This window comes from Mauremys reevesii, linkage group 26 (genome assembly GCF_016161935.1).
Source record: "Mauremys reevesii isolate NIE-2019 linkage group 26, ASM1616193v1, whole genome shotgun sequence".
NCBI lineage: Eukaryota > Metazoa > Chordata > Testudines > Geoemydidae > Mauremys > Mauremys reevesii.
Window position 1 is genome coordinate 4,925,827 of NC_052648.1, and position 23,004 is coordinate 4,948,830.

The following is a 23,004-nucleotide window of genomic DNA, read 5'->3' on the forward strand; positions in this document are numbered from 1 at the left end:
AGCCACTCCTCCTTGGGGACCTGGTCCCCCTCCTCTCTCAGCCCCACGGCTGAAGCCCGAGCTGTGGGAGTGACTTGGGGCCATGCTGGGTTATGGTGGAAGCGGGCTGGAGCCTTGGCTACGCAGCTGTTACGTGACTCTCCCTGCTGCCCCTAGCCGAGGTCCCGCAGTGCTCGGGCAGCGCTTCTCCAAGTGGCTCTGAACTGCAGGGGGGCTGGCCTCCCTCTTGCCCCAACGCCCCGGTCCTGGTGCTACCTGTCCTCTCCCCTTGCCGGCTCAGGGCTCATGTTTGCCTCTGCCCTGCAGGCTGCTCCGCCCGCAGCTGTGCCCTGGCTGGAGGGGGGATGGGTCTGCTGGAGGGACCCCACCTGGCACCCAGCCTCCCTCCCCCTGCTCGGAGGTGCCCCCGGTCTGTTTCCTGGCACTGGGCAGGTGCGTCTCCCCAAGGGCCCTGACCCCCCAGCCGAGATCCCAAACCCCTGGATGTGCTGCAGGAGGGAGGGGGCTGGCTGGGGGGCTGCCCCAGTTTCACATTTTGCAAACAGGCTTGCAAGGGCCCCTGCTGGCTACAGCCCAGCCCGGGCCAGTCGCAGGAGCCGGGCCCTGCTGCTGCTCTGGGTGAGCCCCTCTGCTGCGGCGGGTGCACCCTGCCCCCCCCCCCCCTCGGGAGCGCGAGAGCAAGGAGCCGCGCGTGGCTCCGCCGGCCTCGGGCCAGCTGCAAGCAGAGACTTTGTCTGCACCTGCCCGTTAATGTGGAGTTGGGGTGGGGGAGTTCAAAGCACACGAGCTGGTCCCGATTAACGCCAGGGGTAGACAAGGGCTGAGGCCCTGGGGGCAGTAGGAGGAGGAGGGGTGGGGAAGGGGATATGGGGCCTTTTCCATCCAGAAAGCGCAGGCTGCCCGCTGGGGGGGGGGAATGGGGCCTGGGACCTTTCGTCTTGGGGCTGCTCAGCTTCCGGCCTTGCTGTGCCCAAGGTGCTGTTCAGGGGCTGGCTGGGAGCCTGGGTAAACGAGGGGGCTTGGGGGTGGGGAGCTCTGCCCAGTTGTGGGGCTGGCATGACTTGGCAGGCTCAGCCCCGAGCACCAGGCCCAACGGGGCCATGGGACCTGAGCCGGGCCTGCTGCCTCACGGTCGCTAGGGGAACCGGGCGCAGGGCCAGCCTGGGCTGCTCCTTGCACCACCATCGAAGGCCATTCCAAGGCCTCTCTCCCCCCGGCCGTGGGAGGGGGGAGCTGGGCTGTTCCCCTGTAGCCCCGGTTTGTGTCATCTCCATCCTGGGGGGCTTGGCAGCACCAGCCGGTCCTTGCCACCCACCCTGGTCTGAATAGAGCCCCGCCAGGAAGTGCAGGGTCTCCGCTCAGCCTATGTCCAGCAGCCGCCACCTCTCTGCCTGCCCGACCCCAGGCCTGCTGTGCGTTGCTGAGATGCTGCCCCCAACTCCCACCCCACATCAAACCCTGTGTAATAGACATGAGGGGCAGCCCCGTAGCTGCAGTGCTTGCAAGCAACTGTGCCCCACCCCGGAGCTCTGGGGTTAACTTCCTTGGGGTCCCCCCCAAACTGGGATAGAATCACAGTGGTTTTGCAGGGCACCCGTCCTGCTGTTACCCGGTGCCTGTGGGGGCAGGGGGGGAGAAGATTGGTCTGTCCCACAACATGTGCTGTGACCAGGGTGGTGGCAGGGGGAACAGACAGTGCCCCCCCCCCAAGCCTCGAGGCCTCTGAGTGCCATGCAGTCTGTGCCCATCACAGGGGCGTTAGGCCAGGGCCTGGCTGGGTGAAGCCACTCAGAGGCGAGGGAGAATTCCTAGCTGGGCCCGGCCCAGAGGCAGTCGAGCAATGAGGTGATGGGCTCCGGCTACGCTGGGCTTTCGGTGCTTGGCAGCCGGCCCACGTGCCCAAGCAGGCGGGGGTAGAGCGGGGAACTCAGATTGGCTCTCGCAGGTCCCCGGGCAGTGCCCGCACCATTGCATCCACCTCCGCCGCTGCAGCCCGCTGGGCCGAGTGCTGCCAGGTGCTGCCGGGTTAAACGTCCTGCCCCTCTTCTGGCCAGCGCCCTCTGTGCCGTGCACGGCTGGGGCTGCCCGGCTGAGCCGCTCGAGGCTGGGGCACAAGCCCGGAGCGGCCCAGGGCGTTGGCTGCCATTGGGTCAGGTTACACGTTCGGCACGGCAGTGGGCCCCTGGGCCGGGCACCCCACGGCCGCCCGGGGAGCAGAGCAAGCTGGCGGGAGGGCACCACAGGGGCTTGTTTTGGGCTAAGCGACGTGGGTGCAGTTGAAGGCGATCGGGACACGTCCCGCTTGGGCCAGCTGGCGGAGTGTGTTGGTGCCGCTAGCCAGCAGCTTTAGGGCCACCTCTATTCTGGGCAAAGGCCGTTGCTCGTTCCGCGTCAATCCCCACAACAGCCTCACTGGCACCTTCTCCGCCCCACACAATGAGCTGCCAGCCCTGGGTGGGCATTGACCCGGGTTACATAGACAGGGGGCAGGGTCCTAACTCTGCTGGGGAGCGGGTCGAAGGGCAGGGCCCGGTTACTCCTCCAGCTGCAGAGAAAGCTGCCACCCCCACCCCCACCCCAGGCTCATGTAACCGACCCACCGGCTTCTTCCTCTCCAGCCCCCCCAGCGGGGATGTGGCCAAGGGCTCTGGTCACAGGCTCTAGATCATTTCCTGAGTTTGTGAAGGCGCCTTTCTTGCTGCTGCTGCTGAGTGGAGGTGCAGGTAGGCGTGCCAAGCCATGGGGGGGGGGGAACGTATGTGTGTCTATCTCCTCCCATGGGGGAGCTGGGGCAGGGCCTGATCCCTCAGCCTCCCCCCACCCCCGCATTTACCTGGCCTGCCTTGGCGTTTACGGAAAATTCTATGGGGTGGGGGGAGGCAGAGGGGACCGGGGCAGCGAGGGGTCCAGCGTTCGGCAGCTCAAGGGGGGTTTCCAGCCTCGGCTGCCCCCCCCTCCAAGAATCAAAGCAGCGACGTTCAGTTGTAAAAAGAAACTCCTGGGGCTGCCAGGGCAGCAGGTGGGAGCTGTGGGAGGGGTCCTGGGGGGCTGAGGGGGGTGGCCCAGTGCCCTGGCTTTGCCAGCTGCTGCACAGGGAGAGGAACCAACGCTGCGGAGCAACTGGACCCCTCCGTGATGGTCCCCGTCCCTGGCCGGTGGGGTGGGGAGTCACTAGGGGAAGTGCCCAAGGGTGGCGAGGGGCCCTGGCGCTGGGATCCAAGTGCGAACCGGCCCGGAGCTGGTGTTAGGCCCTGGAGCCGCGGGGATGTTCCCAGCGGGCAGCGGCTCCTGCAGGGGATGCTGGGTCAGCAGCTGGGTTTGCACCTCCTGACCCAGCTGGCTGAGCCAGGCCCCAGGCGGAGTGGAGGGGAACCAGCCTGGCTCGCAATAAACCCTGCCCCACCCTGACTCGGCTGCCCTGCGTGGGCCAGGCCGCCCCAGGCCGGGTAAGCAGGAAGGCAGGTGCCGCCCGCCCTAGGCTGGGACAACAGAGCCGGCCCCCATGGAGGTAGGCTCAGGTTGGGTCCCCTGGCCTCCCGGCACAGTCCAGGGCTCGTGGGGTGGCCCGGTCCCATGCAGCCCAAGCCCGGCCCCGTTTCATTGCAGGGCAAAGGGCTTCTCTTACGCCCAGCACCAGTCAGTCCTGCTCCACCTGGGCTGGGTGGCGTGTGGGTGGGGAGCAGGCCCCCCCCCGCGGCCCCCCCACCCACACGCCACCTGCTCCTGGCACTAAGCTGTGGGGGTGGGGGGATCTCCAAGCGTTCCTGCTCCAGGGAGGCAGGGGCGTGTTATCCTCCCCCAGCCATCACCAATCACCGGGAGCAGGAACAGCACAAGGGCGTGGGAACAAGCTCCCCAGGCAGGGGGGAGGTCTCTACCATTGGGAGCAGGTGCTGAAGAACCAGTGAAGCAGTGGGCAGGGGCCATGGGGGGCGGGGCAGCCTCAGCCCTCCTACTGAATGGCTCCTCTGGGGGTTAATTTGTGCATGGGGGGGGAACGACACTCACAAAGTGTCTTTCCTATCGGTTGTGTTAGCAACAAAATAGCAAGTGGGCCCCACTGCTATAGCCTAAGGGTGGGGGTTTCTGTGTTGCCCTCAAGGATAAAAGTCATACTACTGCTGCTAATGGAGAGGCTCCTCTTCGCCCTGCGGTAGTGTTCCCTGCTTCTTGCCCCCGTGCTGTGCTTTGCATGTCAGCTGGATGTGGTTGTCTGCCCTCTGCAAGGTACGTGCCAGCAGGATCAAGTCTGTTTTGCAACCTCTTTGCCCTTGTCGCCTGGTCTGCTCTTTCCCCCCCCCGGCAGCCTCAGCTTGCTCTAGAGCTATGGCATTCGCTTAGGTGTTTGCCTGCGAAAAGCCAGATTCTTCTAATGTAGAGGAATTTCCTCAGCACTTAGAGGCCCCAGAAGGGAGCAGGGTGGTGCCAGGCACTGCACAAATACATGCTGAGTCCCTGTCCCCTAAAGCTTACAGTGTAAGGAGGCCAGCCAGGGGAAACTGAGGCACGGCAAGGGGAAGTGGTCACGGAGCAGAAGCAGGAAGAAAGCCCCGCTCGGAGCACCACCTCGGTGCCCTGCCCACTGGCCCACACTGCCTCACAGGGCTGAACCTCCCATTTGACCACGCTTTCCTCTGAGGCCCTAGGGTTAGCTCCGAGCGGGGATCTGCTCGGTGGCACGCACGGGTGAGGCACACCTTGGCGGCACTTTGCCAGCGGCTTCTGCCCCAGCCCCTTCCTGAGGAGCTGGCTAGAGCAGCTGCTGCCAGCTGAACTCCTCCTGAGTGGGAGGGAGCAAACACCTTAATTGCCTCATTAGCCTGCAGCAGCCAGCTCCTAGTCACCTGCTGAAGGCAGCCGGCAGGTGAGAGGGGCTGCTCCGTGCCCAGCAGCAGGCAGATCCTGAGCCAGGCGGCGGTGTTGAAATCCTCACTCTGCAGTGAGTAGCTACCCTGGGCTCAGCTGCTGTAGGGGGAGATGGGGAGCCGTGCTTTGCTCTGTGTCTCTGGGGGGGCCTTGCAGAAGCAGAGTGGGCTACACAGGAAGATGGGGGGGGGCAGGGGGAGCACTGGAGGGACTAGGAGGGTTTCCTTGCTATCGTTCCAGGCAGCTTCCGTTTCCAGATAAACGCCTCTTTCCTGGCTTCAAGCTCCAGGCAGTAACAGGCCACCGGGTTTTCCTGCCTGAGCCGGGGGAGGCTCCTTCCTTACGTGGAACAAATGACCCAGCTCCTGTTTCTGATGAGCAGCTAAAATGGAGCCGGGATGGGGGGAGCGTCTGGGGGCAGAAGGGACCCAGGCTGTGCCGGCCCCAAAGAGGCCTGTGACGTAGCAGCGTCCCCTCCAGGTGAACTACGCCCTTGGTGGCGGTGGGGATGGAGGCGACCCTCTCTCTCCTACTGGGAATGAGCTTGTGTTGGTGGCTGGAAAGACTTGGCCTGGGGTGGCACCAGAGATCATGCCGAGCAATGCGCCCGCCGTGGGGGATTCCCGGAGTCTGGCTGCTAAGGGGCCCGAATGGGAGCTTTGAAAATCCCGGCTGGATAGTGGGTGCTGCAGCGTTTTGGCAACCTGGCCCCATCTGCTGGGTTAGGGGGCAGGAGCCAGCCCCCTCCCCCCCCCCCAGCACAGGCACCTTCCCCACACAGCTGCTCCCAGTCCGAGGGAGCTGAGTCCAGGCTGCAAGGGAAGCAGGATGGTGCAGTGGTTAGTGCAGTGGGCTGGGGATCTGATCTGCTCCAGGCTGCCTGGGTGATCTCAGCCGCCCTGTGCTGCGGTTCCCCCTCTCTAAGGGGCGTTGGGAGGAGAAAGACATCACAGCCGGCGGGGCGAGCAGGTGCCTCGGAGGCAGGCAGTATATTCTAATACAGTGCCTAATTCCCTCCTGCCTTTGGTCTATTCAGGGCTGGTTCCCTGCCTTCCTTCCTTGCTGAGAGGAACGCGTACCATGTGTGACGTTATTGATATAAATTGGGACCATATAGAACATGGGTTGCAACCAAGGTTCTGTAGTGGCACCAAATCTTAAGTAAAGGGGGTCATATAAGGTGTCTAAGACCAGGTTCTGGGTTGCTGGTTATGATTATGCTGTCTGTATGTCTGTGTATCATTTTGTAGTTGAAGTATTGGCTCTGTACTGTCTGTATTTTGTATCATGCTCTGCTTCTGGGAAGTATCCCAGACAAGCTGGTGTTAGCTCTGCCTAGCTGGCTTGATGGCCCATTAAGGGCCATCAGCTACACAATTGACCCGTGGAGAGAAGGCAGACATGCCTTGTGACTCAGCAAAGTATGCAGAGACTTGTCCATGTGACTGCAGACTCCATTTTGCTGTAATTTTCCACAGTGAGGACAAAGAGATTCTTACACCTGGAAAAGTCTATATAAGGCTGATGCATCATCTCCATCTTGTCTTCAATCCTGCTTCTGACCTCTGGAGGGACTTTGCTACAAACTGAAGCTCTACACAAGGGACTGACTGACCCATCCCAGCTGGGGATGTACTCCAGAGACTTAAGTTGAACCTGCAGTTTACTCCATCATTGCTGCAAGCCTGAACTAAGGACTTTGCCATTACTGTATGTAATCGATTTCATTTAACCAATTCTACCTCTTATCTCTACCTTTTTCCCTTTGTAAATAAACCTTTAGATTTTAGATTCTAAAGGATTGGCAACAGCGTGATTTGTGGGTAAGATCTGATGTGTATATTGACCTGGGTCTGGGGCTTGGTCCTTTGGGATCGAGAGAACCTTTTTCTTTTATTGGGGTGTTGGTTTTCATAACCATTCATTCCCAGGACGAATGCACTGGTGGGGATACTGGGAGACTGGAGTGTCTAAGGAAATTGCTTGTGTGACTTGTGGTTAGCCAGTGGGGTGAGACCAAAGTCCTTTTGTCTGGCTGGTTTGGTTTGCCTTAGAAGTGGAAAAACCCCAGCCTAGGGCTGTGACTGCCCAGTTTAAGCAATTGGTCCTGATTTGGCACTCTCAGTTGGGTCCTGCCAGAATCGCTCCGTCACAGTGGCATAGTCGTGCTTGGATCCACAGAACCAGGTCAATTAAGCTTTGGGTCAGAACCCCACGCTATCCAAATTTTAAATTTGGGATTGAGAGTTTGGTTGGTTAAAGGTCAGTGACCATGAGACAGAAAGCATCAGGAAAAGCAAGGAAACTGCAAGCCTTGAGAGACAGCCTGCAGTTTGATTATGAGCAAGAACTGGCAGAAATTCGAATGGAAGAGAAGCAAGCCTTGGCCCAGCTGGAGAAAGAGGCGGCTGAGAGAAAGAGAGAGGCAGCTGAGAGAAAGAGGCTGCTAAGAGAGAAGAAAAAGCTCGTAAGGGACGTCTGGAGCTGCTGGCTGCTGAGGAGGAGACCCACAAAATGCAACAGGAGACTCACAAGATGCAACAAGAAACTGCTAGACTCCAGCTCCAAGTCAAAAAAGCAATGGAAGAACGGCAGAGACTGTATCCTCTGGAAAATCCAGTTTATAACTGTGTTGATATGTGGTATTACTCTGGGCAGTTCTCTGTGTTTAACCCGTTTTGCTATGGCTATGGAGAGGGGGATTCTAACCTGGTGGAAAATAGCTGTTTGTCTGTGCAAATAAGCAGTGTGTCTGGGAATGAAGTTTCTGAATGTCTGTCTGATGTCTCAGAAGTTAATCTGGAGTTAGATCAAGAGCAGAAAGATCTCATTGGTGAGGAAAATGTTTCTCAGGAGCAGATTAAAGTAGATGGTCAGGTTAAAGCCCTAACTGAGGAAGGAGAGGGTAGATTTATAATGGGTAATGGATTGTTGGCTAGTGCAGCTTGTAAAAGTGAACCTGAAATGGGTAACTGTGATTTGCTGGAAGTAGCTCAGTGTAGTGAAAAAAGCAGCAGCTTATCTGTTGGGAGAGGCAATGTGCCTGGTAGGGAAAGTTTGGAGGGGCCTAGGCAGCCCTGTGAGCTGATGGCTTTGTCTAATCAGCAGTTTGGGAAGGGAGGGATAGTGGAAGATGAGTGTCCATATCCCTTACCTGTTTCCTATGTGGAGAAGTGTGCCTGTCTCTGTCAGGGGTATTGACTTGCCTATGAAGGAAGCTATCTCGGTCTCCAAGCAGTTGTCTGTAAACAGCCCTGTGTGCTGGGACAAGGGAAATGAGATCCCAAGCTGTGTGTCTGGTGAAGGAGAATGTGTCTCCGGCTCTTCTGTGTCTGTGGAGCAGACAGAAGGTGCCTGTCAGCCTGTGATGGTTCAGGGTGATTCAGTTGTCTCGGAGTTGGTTGTAAATACAGCTAAAGCCCAGGAAGGGAATGGTCCTGAGTTTGTGTCTGCTGGGGAGAATGGCACTGTCACTAGGTTGCATCCAGTTAGTGTCATAGCAAGGTCCCAAAGACCAGACAATTCTGGTGCTTGTAGTTTGCCAGTTGCTAATGTGTGGTTGGAAAAGGGTGCAGCAACTCTGTCTGATCAGGGTGATACCCTAGCCAGGGCACAAGGAGAGCATGAAGGTGATTTAAGTGTGTTACCTACTGACAGTTTGACAACTTGTAGCAAGAAGGAAAAGATTCCTGAACTTGTTCATGGCCAAGGGAAGGAGACTGCTTCTGACCTGTTATCTAGAAAGTCTGTAGGTGTGCCTAAAAGGGGATTGTGTAGAAATCCACCTGTTGGGCCTGAGGTGATTCTGAATGTAAGTGAGACCCAGAAAGCGTCTGTGGTTGCTCAGGGAAGTGTTCCTTTAGAGCAAGCCCTAGGTGAAAAGGGGAAGGGCAGAATTTCTGAGAGGGGTGAATTGCTGCTTAGAGAAGCTCCTAGGGAAAGGAATCCTCATGGTAGCCTGTGCAAGCAGTTTACTGCAACTGAAGGGTGTGTAAGGGATTTAATCAAGAAAGTTTCAGTTCCTAACAGCCAGAAATTTTCGGTTGTGAATGGATCCACTGACTTTCCTTTTGAGAGATCCAGTGTGGGCAGCTTTGAAAAGGTCTCAGGTGGAGTAGAAGCGGTTAAGGAAGTTGAGCAGCCCTATAACCACCTGGCTGTGTGTGGCCAGCTTGTTGGGGAGACAATGGTGTTGGGACAGGAATGTCTCCATGCTAAATCTGTAAGTGAGCAGTCTGTGCTTCAGGATCTGAGGACAGATTCAGTTACTGGCGTTTCAAAGCAAAACAGTTTTATGGCTGAAGGCTTGAGGAGGCAGGGGAGAGCAAGCCAGCTCTCACCCTCATACCCTTTGAATTGGTGTGGTATCTCTGTAAGACAAAGTCCAGCCTTGGAATCCATGGCAGCTGAAGAGTTAAAAGCTAGTGTCTGTGTTAATGCGAATTACTTGGCTGGCAGGGAGAAGAAAGACTTGCTAATAGCTGTTAGCACAGAGGGCCCACCCCATCAGCCAGTGAATTCTGTTAAGCAAGAGAAATCAGGGTTTAATCCTGCAGGACAAGGAGGAAAGAGAGAACTGAATTTTGCAAAGGGAAGCCACAGATTAACCCTAAAAGGCCCAAACTCCAATGGTATTGAGCCAAGGGCGTGGCATGACAAACATGTTTGTAGATGGACACTGGCAATCAATTTGTTGTTATTGCTAATGCTAAATTTTGTAACTAATGTGTTGCTATTGCCAAGAACTGTAACAATGTACAATGTGCCTAATCTTTAGGAAAATCCCTTAAACATGTTGAAAGGAATACATGAAAACACACTTTATGTTAAAGGGCCTTGCTATACTGATGTTTCACAGTTAATGCCTGTAAACAGTGTTGGAACTTTTCACAGGGGAAAATACATTCCAGACCTGATGTGCTGTATGAAAGGGAAAACTGAGGCACACTACCATATTGCTTTCATGGCTAAATGCCAAGATTCCTGTACTATGAACAACATCAATATCTACATTGGTTTAATGTTAATTGGGTTCAAAACATTGGCCAAAGCTGGTATGGATAAAGTAGCTGTTTTCTTTAGCTCTTGGCAAGATCACATGAAACATACAGGAACCATGCTGCAAAAGCTAACCAAGTTATACCTTGAGTTTGTAAAGAGATTCATTCATGTTATTGAACATGACTTTGATAAACCATTTCGGTTATACACTGGTACGGCCTCTAGCCCAACACTAGCTGTAGTGAGACAGACCCAAGGAAAGGGGGCTCTTGGGATGCAGTCAGTGATGTTTTGTCATCCCTTCCTGCATCAATTTTGCGTTGGGGGTGTGACGTTATTGATATAAATTGGGACCATATAGAACATGGGTTGCAACCAAGGTCCTGTAGTGGCACCAAATCTTAAGTAAAGGGGGTCATATAAGGTGTCTAAGACCAGGTTCTGGGTTGCTGGTTATGATTATGCTGTCTGTATGTCTGTGTATCATTTTGTAGTTGAAGTATTGGCTCTGTACTGTCTGTATTTTGTATCATGCTCTGCTTCTGGGAAGTAACCCAGACAAGCTGGTGTTAGCCCTGCCTAGCTGGCTTGATGGCCCATTAAGGGCCATCAGCTACACAATTGACCCGTGGAGAGAAGGCAGTGGAGAGAAGGCAGACACGCCTTGTGACTCAGCAAAGTATGCAGAGACTTGTCCATGTGACTGCAGACTCCATTTTGCTGTAATTTTCCACAGTGAGGACAAAGAGATTCTTACACCTGGAAAAGTCTATATAAGGCTGATGCATCATCTCCATCTTGTCTTCAATCCTGCTTCTGACCTCTGGAGGGACTTTGCTACAAACTGAAGCTCTACACAAGGGACTGACTGACCCATCCCAGCTGGGGATGTATTCCAGAGACTTAAGTTGAACCTGCAGTTTACTCCATCACTGCTGCAAGCCTGAACTAAGGACTTTGCCATTACTGTATGTAATCGATTCCATTTAACCAATTCTACCTCTTATATCTACCTTTTTCCCTTTGTAAATAAGTCCTTTTGTCTGGCTGGTTTGGTTTGCCTTAGAGGTGGAAAAACCCCAGCCTAGGGCTGTGACTGCCCAGTTTAAGCAATTGGTCCTGATTTGGCACTCTCAGTTGGGTCCTGCCAGAATCGCTCCATCACACCATGATCGGCTGCAATAAAACCAGCTGAAGGTTCAGAAAGTTTCCTCCGGGCTGCAGATTTTCGCCCTGTGACCAATGGCCCCCCGCTCGCTGTTTTCGATGCAGAGCCATCACAGCTCAGGCCTGGAGGGTGTCTCCTTCCTCCAGCTAGGAGAGAGGTCCCAGATCCACAAAGCCAGTGAGGGGGCAGGCGGAAGAAACTCTCTGAGCTCGCCCACGCCCCATATCTACATGTTCCATGGGGCCGGGTCAGACGTGGTGGAGCTCAGCTGAGTGTGGCCGGCTGGGGATCCATCCCCTTGGTTCCCTGGAGTCTGAACTCCCCAACCCTGGAATCTCTCCTCCCAGCCCCGGTGCATATTTCCTGCGGTTTTTGCTATTTGGCATTAGCTCGTTGCTGCTGCAGCCCTGGGCCTGGCCCTGCCTCAGGAGCTTCCTGAACTCCCGGCTGGTTTCTGAGATGGCGCCAGCAGCCGTTTCGGTTTTGTCTCCGCTCCCTCATGCGCCTGGAGCGAAGTGTAATCTGCACTGACCAGGTGGGTGCCCATCCCATGCCACTCACGTGTCTCTGGGTGACACCTCCTGCCCCCCCCCCCCCCAGCTGTTGCTCCTCTTATCTTTTTTTATTTTCTTTCCCATCGCCGGTGTCGCACGATTCCCCAGCGCAGGAGCCCCCGGGCTGTAGGGTGAGAGAGGCCCCTTCCCCGGGCTGTCGGGAGGCTGAGGTGCGCTCTGAGCCCCAGGCCGGGAGCTAGCAGCCGATGTGGGCTTTGGACAAGTCGCTCAGGCCTGCTCCAGAGCCTGGTAAAAGGTGTAGTGTAGACAGGCCCCAGGAGCGGGGCTAGAGCCTTGGACAGCCTGGGAGACAGGAGATGAGGGCATCCCATTGACCCCAAGCCTGGGTATTAAAGGGTTAAAGAGCTAAGGGCTTTAAGGGATCCAGTGGGGCAGAACCCAGCTGCCCTGTCCCAGGCAGGGGCAGCCCCTGGGGTAGATCCTGACTTGGTTCTGGAGGCTCAGCCAGGGAAGCAGGAGCGACTCCTAGGCAGACCTAGGCCTGTTGGACCCCCAGCTCACCCAGACAGGCGGGGAGCCAGGAATTAGCCGCACCAGTGATGGGGATAAGCAAGAGGCTGGCAGACTCCCAGCTGTCCCCGATGCCCGGCCCACATCCTGGGGGCTGGGCCCGGTGTCCACGGGCTGGCACGACACCGGCCCCTATTCAGTGGCTGCAAAGCCGCCTGCTGGGACGGTGATCTAACAGCCTTTGGCTGCCAGGCCAGGCCAGCTCAGCTTGGTGCTGCTGCAGAGCCGGCTGCCCGGAGTGCCGGGCTGGGGGAAGGGGTGGGGGCATCGCAGGGCGATTCCTGTCCCTTGTGCTGCCAGGGGGTGCGGGGCAGATTCTCTGTGTTCCAGGGAGCTAAGGGCTAAGCCAAAGAGTTGGGTTCGGGGTGGGGGCTCTCTCAGTCCAGTGCTGCCTTGCAGGAGGGCCGTGGCTTCCGGGCCGACCGGGCCTTGGGTTAGAGGGAGGGGGAATCCCCATGCGGCCCTGGAGTCTTATCTGCTAAGCCAGCTGCTCCCCAACGCTAAGCAGGGTGGGGGCAGGGTAAGTGTGGGGTCAGGAGCCCTCGCAGGAAGGTGCCGTCTCCCTTCTGCGGTGTCCGGGTGTAAGCAGGCTGTTGGCTGACTCGGGGATTAACTCCCCCACAGCCCCTTGCTGCAAAGAACAGGGCTGTCCCCTGGCTGAGGCCTGCTCGGCTCTTCCGTTCCACGCCCCAGTGGTCCGCGTTGGATGCGGGGCTCTGTTTCGCTCGGGAGTGGCTTGCTGTGACCCACCCAAGAGGTGGCTGCATTGTGTGCCGGGCAAGACCTCTGCCTGGTGTGGCTCTAACCGTCAAACGAGCACGTTTTCTGCTCTGCATCTTGCTGCTTCAAGTGGGCGGCGGGGGCTGCTGAGAGGGGGGAGCGCAGGCGTGCCAAGGCACTGGGTTGCGAAGGGGGATTTTGTCGATGGGCGTTTTCCTTGCTTCCACCCACTTCAGAGTCTCCCTCGATCTTGCCGCTTCTGCTGCCTGACCCCTCGCGCCAGGCTTCGCTGCCTCGCTGCTGGCCTCCATCTGCCCAGGGCGTCCCTGAGGCTGAGCCATCCCCGGCCAGGACAGGGGACAGGCGTGAGGGGCTTTGTGGTTCGTGCTGGGGGTTGCTAGCCGTGAGCTGGGACCAGCTAGGTTGGTGCAAATGGGCCTGAGGCCCGCGGTGGTCCCTGCAGCCCAGAGCAGGGGCGGCGCAAGCTGCTTAGAGCCCAATCCTGCACAAGGGCTGAGGTTCTGCCGGGGACGTAGGCTCCTGTGGGGGCACGTGGCAGCTGGCAGGGAGCACGAGACGCCTTGCAAGAGGCACTTGGCACTCCTTGGCCTCAGGAAGGTCCCATTTGAAGTAACAGCCCGGCTCTGCCTGTCACAGGGTACAGCTTGCTGAAGGAAAGTTTAACTGGTGTTAAGCAAACATCCTGGGAGATTCTTGCTTGCAGCTCTGGCCTGGGGCTTGGCTAATTGGACAGGTGTGCAGTGTGCCTCTGGAGAATAAATACACCTAGCAGGGCTCCAGATGCTGCCAGCGAGTCACGGAGACTCGAGCGACGCAGGGGGATTTGCCAGGCTGGCATCGCCATAGCTACGGGGGGGAGGTGGCCCCTTTCCACTGCTCGGCACGCCCCCAAAGTGCGGCTCTTTGACTGAAGCAGCTGGCGCTGTCTCTCCCGTGTTGAGATGCTGCTTTCGGCGACTGGGTGACTCGGCCCGTCAGAGTTGGCACCCTCCGAGCTGGCGTGCGTCTCTACCCCCTGGTGAGGAACGCGGCTTATTACGGTGAGTGGGGCAGTGTGTGGAGAGGCGAAGACAAGCCCCTAGGGATGCTGCAGCCCGAGGGCTCCCCCGCAGCTCTGCTCCTGTACTATGGGCCTCTTCCTGTGCCACGGCTCTGCTCCCCACTTCGAGTGACAGTGATTGGGGTGTGTGTGTGTGTCAATGCCCTTCTCCCAGGATTAGCCGTGTGTGGGGAGGGGGGAGAATACTCTCAGAGCAGTTGGTTTTGGAGTTAATAGCTCTTCGAGATTGTATGGGGCAGCTGCCCCCCCCCTTGGAGCAATTGTCTCCGGCTCTCGGCAGACTCAGGCAGCTGTCACTGTGTCAGTTACGCTCAGGGCGGCTCCGGCTCTCTCAGAGCGATTGTCTCAGACTCTCTGCAGGCCTTGCTCCACAGGTTGTGTTTGTGTTTGGAGCTTCTATGGGAACCGTGCGGGCTAGAACCGTTTTGTGTTTTAGAGACACGGGAGGGCCTTCCTGAGGCCAATCCCTCCATGGGGATCAGGCCATGTCGATTTCACACAATCCAGTGAAACATTTCCACAGATGATGATTGAAGTTCTGCTTCAGAGCAGTGCTGCTGGAGAAGGGGTGTGTGTGTGTGGGGGGGTTAGGGCGGTTCCCTTTGGGTATCTTGACACGTGACGTTGACAATTTGTGTGTTAATGGCTACGCAGCTGGAACTTTTTGATTGTCAACATTAGATAATTGTCCGAGCCGCCGGGAGATTCTCACAAATGTGAAAATTTCAATTGATGATTTAAAAAAAAAAAAAGTTTAAAAATGAACATCGCTCTTCTCAGTCGGCATGTGAAAACCCAAACGCCGCCACACCCAATCCCAGGGGGGGCAGGAATGGGAGGTTTGAGGGACCCAGACCTAGGCTCCCAGGAAGCGGCCAGTGGCAGCCGCAGGGATGAATGCAGACCCCCAAATGAGACGGCGTCCATGTTTCTGAGTCGTTCCGCTCCTTTCAGGATGACACCAGAGAATCCCCTTTTCCCCGATCAGAACTGCCCCCGAAATCCTCTTACGGGCCGGGGGGAGGGGGCTGGGCCGAACGGGGGTGACGCACGTGGCAGCGTGACAGGAAAGTGAGCTAGTGTGGAACACCAGGGTAAGGTGATGCCATTGCAAACCACAGAGCGCCCGGGGGTGGCTCTAACCACCTGCTATTAGACGGGGCACGTTGAGACGTGGGACCCTTGTGCCCCATGGGTACAGCCAGGGAATGCCTGGAGAGGCTGCTAACAATGGCAGAGTAGTGTGGGCAGAGGACCAGGCTGCTCACAAACCCACCCCGAGGGGACCTGCTCGGGTGCATCCCCCGTCTCCCTGGGCTGGGCAGCCTGCTCCCAGCTGCAGTGTGGGCAAAGCAGACTGTAGATCCCAGTGAAACCCTTCGTCCCACTAGGAGCGGACTGGGGGAGAAGTGACATCTGTGTGGGAGTCGCCTCAAGGAACCTGCCTCCTTGGCCTGGTGGGGACTGGCAACGCAGGCGCCTTATCGGCATCCCGGAGGCCGAGGAGATAAGCGCTGGGGCATGCAAGGCCTTGGAACAGGAGCAGCCATTGTCCTTGGTCGCCTTGTGCAGGTGCGCTGCACCCGGGGACCTGACCATGCTGCCCCCTGGGGGCTGCCCCTGGGCCTGCAGCCCTGCCGCTAGCCAGAGCTCGAGGGGAGAGGGGACGAGACCGAGCGCTGCCAGGAAGCCGCGGGGGCTGCCAACGCTTGGGGGAGCCACCTGAGGATCCAGGATCAGCTCGGCTTCCCCCTGAGGGCGACCTGAGCCGGTGGCGCCTGTGTCTGCATAATGCCTGGCCCTGGGTAGCCCCTGGCCGTGCTGGGAGGTTCGCGAGAAGTGGCTCCCACGGGCAGGCAGAGGCCCGGGAGCTGGGACCGAGCGGCAGTCTGTGTGCCGGGGAGCAGCTGGGCCGGGACACCCCCATGGTGTGGCCATGAAAATGAGAGAGAAAAACCCCTTGAGGGGAGGAGATTTTCCCTTTTTCTTTTGTGTGTTAAAAAGATGAAAATTGTAGCTAAAACTGTTTTAATTTGGGGATTTTCTTTTAGTGTTTAAAAAACAAACCCCAAGAATATACAAAATTGTGTTGTTGTTTTTTTGAAAACTGATTTTTTTTTTATTTCCAGATTTTTGTTGGGGGGAAGAGAAGAGGAATGGGAAAATGTTGAAGGATATGGGGAGGAAACCCCCAAATATTTTTACCATTTCCCTAGGCGATTTGGAACTTCTAGGGTGAGCTGGGGGAAACTTTTTCAATGAACAATAAATTCACCAAAAATGTATCCCCTTCCCCCCCCCCTCCCCCCCCCCCCCCCCGGCACTAAAACTATTTGCAAATTTGGGTCAACTTCAGCGAATAGTTTCAGCTGAAACAAATTCCTAAAGACGTCAAAACTGTTTCATCCATTTTGAAATGAAACCTTTCAAGTTTTTCTTTGGCGATGGCGTGTCATTTAGAACAGCCGCAAACTGAAACCAAAAAAAAAAAGGGAACACCCCCCCCCCCCACGAATTATTTTGTAACAAACAAAAGGTTTCATTTGACTTAAAACAAACAAATATTTGATGAGGGGAAAAACGGACAAATTCCACTTGGGTTCAAACTGAACCAGTTCTTTTTCTTTCCTTTTTCAGTGTGTCCCCTCCCCCCAACCGACAGATCAGTTCACTTGGTTCTGTTCCTGGCACTGTGAGGAAGTGTGAAGTCCAGTGAGGGGGCAGTGGTCAGGACTCCTGGGTTCTGTTCCCGCGGCCGCTACTGACTATGTGACCTTCGGGCAAATCTTTTCCCGTGGCTGTAGCATGGGGCTAAAAGTGGCTCCCTCCTGGGGGGTGGCATTGAGAGGGTTAATTTGCTAAGTCTGTAACCTGCATTGAGATCCACGGATGGCAAATACAGCAGCAAGGGTATTTACTGAAGATCTGATTTCTGGTTTTCTTTAGACACTCTGCCAATGTCCACAATCTGCTATTCAGGGCTACGTTGCTGGGTGTCCGCAAGCTTTGCGCAAACAGACTAAACCTTGCGAACTCCCGGGAAGCCGGGGTGGGTTACCAAGCGGGCTGAGGCCCAGAGCAAGTCGGGTTTTGTGTGGGTTTTTGCTGAGGCTGTGCAGTGAAATGGGATTAGAACGTCAGGCTCCCAGCCTGCTGCTTCCCCCACTAGGCAACGCTGTCTCTGGTGTTTCTATGAGGCGGCGTGTGCATTCCAGAGCTCTGTCTGGGGCTCAGCTAGGGACTGCTCTATAAATAGGTGCATGCTGCCACCATGGTGGGGGGGCCCGAGGCAGAGCCTGCAGTCCAAGGAGACCAGGCAGACCAAGGAAGGATGATTACCCGGTTTTACCCGAGGGGGGGAAGTAAAGCGCAGGCTTTGTCTTCGCTGACCCCAAAGTTCCCGGGGAGAGAGCAAGCAGGGGTAGCTCTGTCCCTGTGAAATGCTGCTGGAGACAGGGTTCGTAGGGTGCGTGCAGCTTGGGAGCAGGAGGCCGGCTCCCCTCGCAGTGACGCCCAAATGCCCTGTTTCCATTGTGGTTTTGCAGCAATGTGGTCGAGTGAGTCAATTTATCCCTTGGTTAAAAAATGCACCTTTCTGTAGTGACGTCAAAGCCCTGGAGCGCTGCAGCAACCTACCCACTGAACCAAACCCTCATTCAGCCTCTTAATAAAGGCCACCTTCTTTGTCAGTAGGCTTTGGGTGCACAGAAGGTGGCCTGAGGCTAGCGTGCTAGTGTCTGTGTGTGCGCATAGGCCATGGAGGAGGGGAGGCCCCTGGCCTGTGGCCTGACCAGTGTTTAGCATGTCCATGAGATAGGGTAGCCACCCGGCCGGTTTTGGACTGGCGGGGCCGGTTTTAGACTGGCCTGCCTGGTGTGTCTACTCTCTTGGCAGCCTAGAGACGTCATTTGCGGGCAGGGTTTTTTGGCGGGTGAGCACAGAGATCGGGCAAGTAGGAGCCGCACACATCGCGGGCGGGGCCAGCACCCAGATCCTGTTCTGCCAGCGCAGCGGGCCGGGTCCTCACCTGCCAAAACTGGGGTATCTCCTCTCAGTTCCAGGGCCAGCTGGGAAGTGGGCGGACCTGTCACCCAAGGGGTAAGGTGAGGGAGGGACAGCAGAGGGGCTCCCTCGAGGACTGAGGCTCCAGGAAGGGTGTGGGTGCAGGGGTTACTGGGCCATGGGGGATGAGGCTGCTGGCGGGGAGGGGGGGGGGAGGTGAGACACCTGCAGCCCCCCCGCCCCCTGTTCTCCCGTGTGAGACCATTAGGGTGTGGTGAGCATGGTGGCTGCGATCGGGTGTCTGGTGGTGGGAGAAGGAGGAAGCTGATTCAGAAAGGAAACGGTCTACATGTACAACTGTGCGTGTGAGTGGCAGGGAGTGTTTGGGGAAGAGAGCACAAAGTGCACAACCGCACAAAGGCGGCCGACGGTGCCAATTTAAAATCTTTCAATGCAACGCAACCCGGGCTCTGCTCCAGGCTGATGAGGGACACACCAGGAGCTGCTTTGACCAAAGCACCCTCCCGAAAAGGCTTGACTGCGGTTGGCATTTGCTGCAGCCTTTTAAACCTTAAACAAAACCGAGAAGAGCCTGGACTGTCACTGCTGCCACTGATCAGTTGTGTTTTGTTTTTAAATCCCTGGAGAGCTCTCCCCTGAATGTCCTGGTCATCCCTCGGAGCAGTACCGGGCCTCTGTTGGGTGCAGGAGAAATGAAACCCGCTTCCTCCTCCCCATTTTCAGTCAGAAACGGGCGGGTAAAGCCAGTTTTGCTCTGTGTAGGCTCACGAATCCTCCTAGGCTGGCGGTGACTGTGACGGGTGGCGTCCCTGTGGGAGAAGCAGCAGCGTCACCGGTTTTCTCAGCCGCAGGGGTGGGAGAGGGAATGAATTGCTGGCGTTTCCTGGCTTTGGGGCTAGTGACTGGAGCCCCAGACAGGCCTCTGGAGCCGAGCTAAGTGGAGCCGAGCCTGCCTCAACCCACCAGGTAGCTCGCTGACCATGCTGCGGTCCTTGTGGGGCACCTTGCTTCTGCAGGGTTCCCCCGACTGCAGTGGGGGAGACACAAGGGGGCTGATCCGACGCAAGCAAGTCTCTCCGTTGAGCTCATTGGCCTTCCTGGCTGACCCTAAGTGACTGTTGGGTGCTGAGGGGCAGGCTGCTGCCAGAGCCCCATCCAGTCTAGGGAGCAAAGGATCCTAGGGTGCTAGAATGCCAGGTTCCCATGCCAACGCCGAGCAGTAACCGGGCTGGTGGGGACACCTTGCATCCCCTGTGATGTCCAGTGCCTGACAGGTGTGTGTCTGTGCTTACAGTATGAATACAGGGTGGAGTCTGAAGTGTGTGTGTGTGCGCGCACCGTTGCCTTCTATTGGGTGGAACCTGAACCCCTAGACTGTGTGTCATAGGGCCTATACTGCTTCATGGAGCTTCTCCCTTAGATTAGGTGGGAGGAGGAGCTGCCTTCTGCCCCCGGTGTTGCTGTGACGTTCTGCATGGTGCCCTGGTGGGCAGCACAGCATCAGTCATGACATCCAGGGTGTGCAGTACATTTTTCCCCAAGTGTGTTGGGAATCTGATTTCCAAATCCCTGCAGCAATGGAGCAACGTCTAATTCCCGACTCTTACTGTTAGATACTCTCCTAAGCTGATTGGCGGGGGCGGTGGGAATGGGGAAATGCCCCAAACTGGTGTTCGTGCCGTTGGCTTTTCTCAACCTGCCCATCCACCCCTGGAATAAGCTGCAGAGAAGTACCAGTCAGGGGCTGTTGCTGGGAAGCAGGTGGGGATGCCAGGCTGCAGGGGATGCCAGGCTGGCTTTAGCAGCCAGGCTTTCCATCAATGACGGTGGTCGCTTGGAACCTCTGAAAATCTGTCCGCTTCAAATCAGGTGCCTAAAAATGGCTTTTGGAGTCGAGCTTTGGGGCCAGGGCTCTAACCAAGGGGCGAGGAGTGGAGAGAAGAGCCCAGGGGATGCAGGGCAGCTGGCTCAGGCAGCCGGAGCTGCAGAGGAGGAGGTGCTTGCGCCCCCCAGCAGGGCAGGGATGGGGCAAATGGTTGGAGGTGCAGCCGTGGGTTGGTTCTCAGCTCCCATCTCTGTCTCTCTTGCAGAGGAAGATGCTGTCCCGCCGGGGCTGCAAGCCTGAGGTCCTCATCCTGACTATGGTGGGGATCGGCGGCCTCCTCTTCCTCATGACCGACGAGGGCAAGCACGTGATGAAGGCTGCCACGAGAGTCAGCAGTTCCAGCCCCCCCACCCCGCCGCCCAGTGTCCCCACAACCCCATGGCATGGCCCCGAGTGCAAGGAGAGCTCCTCGGTCGCCAATATCTCCGGCTTCGCTGACCTGCCCGGCCACATCCAGGACTTCCTGCGCTACAAGCACTGCAAGGAGTTCCCCCAGCTGCTGGACGCCCCCGACAAGTGCGGGGGGCCTGAGGGCTCCCCGGAGGTCTTCCTCCTCCTGGCCATCAAGTCGTCGCCCGGGAATTACGAGCGGCGGGAGATCATCCGCAAGACTTGGGGGGAGGAGAGGACGTACCAAGGGGTCCGTATCCGCAGGCTCTTCCTCGCCGGGGAGGCGAGGGATGCGCGGGAGGCTTGGAAGCTGAACCGGCTGCTGCGGCTGGAGGCGGCGGAGCATGGGGACGTGCTGCAGTGGGCGTTCCTGGACAGCTTCTTCAACCTGACCCTCAAGCAGGTGCTGTTCCACAGCTGGCTGGAGGCCCACTGCCCCGGCGCCCGCTTCCTCCTCAACGGGGACGACGACGTCTTCACCAACACGGACAACGTGGTGCACTACCTGCTGGGCATGCGGGGCGCCAACGACGGCGACGGGCACCTCTACGTGGGGCAGCTCATCGCCAACGTGGGCCCCATCCGCGAGAAGTGGAGCAAGTACTACGTGCCTGAGCAGGTCACCGCCACCAACTCCTACCCACCCTACTGCGCGGGCGGCGGGGTGCTCATGTCCGGCTTCACCGCCCGCACCATCTACAATGAGTCGCTGGGCATCGAGCTCTTCCCCATCGACGATGTCTACCTGGGCATGTGCCTGCAGAAAGCCGGGCTGGCCCCGGCCTCCCACATGGGCATCCGGACCGTGGGCGTCAGGGTGCCCTCCTCCAAGCTGGAGTCTTTTGATCCCTGCTACTACAAGGAGCTGCTGCTGGTGCACCGCTTCGTGCCCTACGAGATGCTGGTGATGTGGCAGGCCATTCACGAGCCGGACCTGCGCTGCGGGAAGAAGCTGCAGGTCTACGAGAGCATCTGAGCGGCCCCTGGAGTCCGAGGGGAGGGGGCACCAGGAAGGGATGTAATGCCAGGTTGAAGGTGCTAGGGCATCGGTGGGTGATGCCACCCATCTAGGTCTCCGCTGCTGTGCCCCGAATGCTCCAGAACAGTCACCTCTTTCTTGCTCTTGATGCCTATTCCAGGAAGTCCCGGCTCCAAGGGGCGGGACTTCCAGGAACGAGCCTCAGCAGGACTTACGGTTCTGTTGGCTAACATGCATGGAGTGCACAGAGATGCTGAACGGCTCACTGGCTTCTGGTCCTGTCCCAACTGGTTTGGTTCATTTGCCGTTCTTGGGATGTCAGAAGCTTTTCCCGCAGCTCCTCCCTTCCCCGTGGCTGCGATAAGCATTTCGAGCTGGGCAGGGATCCCTTTGCAGCGATCCCCTGGGGGCGGCTACCTCTGAGAAAGCAACTGCCAGAAAGCCGCCAGACTGGGGTCTCTCTGGGGTGGAGGGGGGAATTTCTGCCTCCTTGACTAATGGGCCCATTGCCACCTGGGTGCCCGAATCCTGGGCAGGATGTCACTGGCTTGGCCGATGCCTAGATCTTGGCCTAGACGCTGCGTCTCTGGGGCCAAAGGTCCAAACGCAGCAGGAAGTGGGTCGGGTGTCTGGCGTGAGGAGCTTGGCTCGGGGTCCCAGGCCCAGCCCCTGTTTCACCATCGGCCCTAAGAGCAGGAGCTGGGCGTCATGCACATCCCCGCTCCAGAGCTCGGGGGGCCAGATCTGCCCCGGCGTAACCAGCTGTGGCCCCGTAAAGTCAATGGAGTCGTGCCTAGCGAGCCCCGGGTGAATTTGGCTCTGGGGCTACGATGCAGAAGCAGACAGTACGGCACCAAGGGCTGATTTCCAAAGTGCTGCCCTGTCCCTGAGAATCCGGCCTCGTGCACATTCCCAAGCCCCTTGCAGGACACGGCTGATCTGAACGGGGCTTGGTTCATGTAGGACTTGGCACGGCCAGACGGGCATGGGGGGCTTGGCAGAGGCCCAACCTACGACCCTCCCTGGATCTGCCCAAGCAGAGGGCAAACCCCAGATCTGAACTGCTGTTAAACTCGACCCACTGGCAATTTCTGTTGCTCAGTCAAGAAAGCTGCCAGGGTGCGGCAACAGAGCTGTGCACCTCTCTGAACCTGTCCGCTGCATCCCTCTGGCTCTGACAAACTGCTGCTGAGACTTTGCCAGTTAATTGTGTTTTATGAGATAACAAGCCCAAAGTTTCCAAGCTCCCTGGCCTCTTTGTCTTATGTTTCAAACCGGCTCCTCAACAGGTCCATTCCCCAGCTCCACCTTGCATTCAAATGCACTCGCCCTTCTGAACCTGCCACATCCATCGCTCAATTTCACACACAGTGCTGAGGTGGAGTCAGGAACTGCATGGAGAGAACACATCCCTCCCCTCCCCAGGTTGCAGTTAAAAAAACCAAACCAACAACAACCAGAAGTGGCAGGAACCTGAAGATTGGTTCTATTTTCAGCACCTGTTCTGGCAAGAGCCCATCTCCCCTCCCCGACTGGGGCAGAATGTTCTGGCCACCCCACCCCAGCTGGCATTTGGGGAATTGCTCAGGATTCTGCAACCCAGATGTGGGGGGGCGAAGCCACCAGCTCACAAACCTGGGGGTGCAAAAGCCTGATCCTCCCTGACAAGGGTGGGGGCGAGGGTTTCACAGAGTCATACCCTTTAAGGTCAGAAGGGACCATTATGATCATCTAGTCTGACCTCCTGCACGATGCAGGCCACAGAATCTCACCCGCCCTCTCCTGTATCAAACCTGTGTCTGAGCC

General features: G+C 57.4%; 1 protein-coding gene across 17 annotated transcripts; it reads left to right on the plus strand.

Moving 5' to 3' along the window:
- The first annotated feature begins 2,699 nt into the window (after positions 1–2,699).
- Positions 2,700–22,445, plus strand: B3GNT3 (UDP-GlcNAc:betaGal beta-1,3-N-acetylglucosaminyltransferase 3). 17 transcript variants are annotated; one of them, XM_039516181.1, is made up of 5 exons: positions 3,964–4,227; positions 15,313–15,493; positions 16,051–16,156; positions 16,559–16,831; positions 20,035–22,445. In XM_039516181.1, the coding sequence occupies exons 4-5, from the start codon at positions 16,811–16,813 to the stop codon at positions 21,193–21,195; spliced, it is 1,182 nt and encodes a 393-aa protein (XP_039372115.1). In that variant the 5' UTR covers positions 3,964–4,227; positions 15,313–15,493; positions 16,051–16,156; positions 16,559–16,810; the 3' UTR covers positions 21,196–22,445. The 17 variants fall into 17 exon arrangements, with proteins under 17 accessions (XP_039372122.1, XP_039372113.1, XP_039372106.1 ...); XM_039516172.1 differs by lacking the exons at positions 15,313–15,493; positions 16,559–16,831 and adding an exon at positions 2,709–2,723 and having other exon boundaries at positions 4,103–4,227; XM_039516171.1 differs by lacking the exons at positions 15,313–15,493; positions 16,559–16,831 and adding an exon at positions 3,488–3,508 and having other exon boundaries at positions 4,103–4,227.
- Positions 22,446–23,004: the final 559 nt, after the last annotated feature.

Coding starts and splice junctions, on each gene's coding strand:
- B3GNT3 (XM_039516171.1), top strand. Junction 4,228..16,050: donor GGTTGTCTGCCCTCTGCAAG/GTACGTGCCAGC, acceptor TTTTATTTCCAG/ATTTTTGTTGGGGGGAAGAG. Junction 16,157..20,034: donor GGCGATTTGGAACTTCTAGG/GTGAGCTGGGGG, acceptor TCTCTCTTGCAG/AGGAAGATGCTGTCCCGCCG.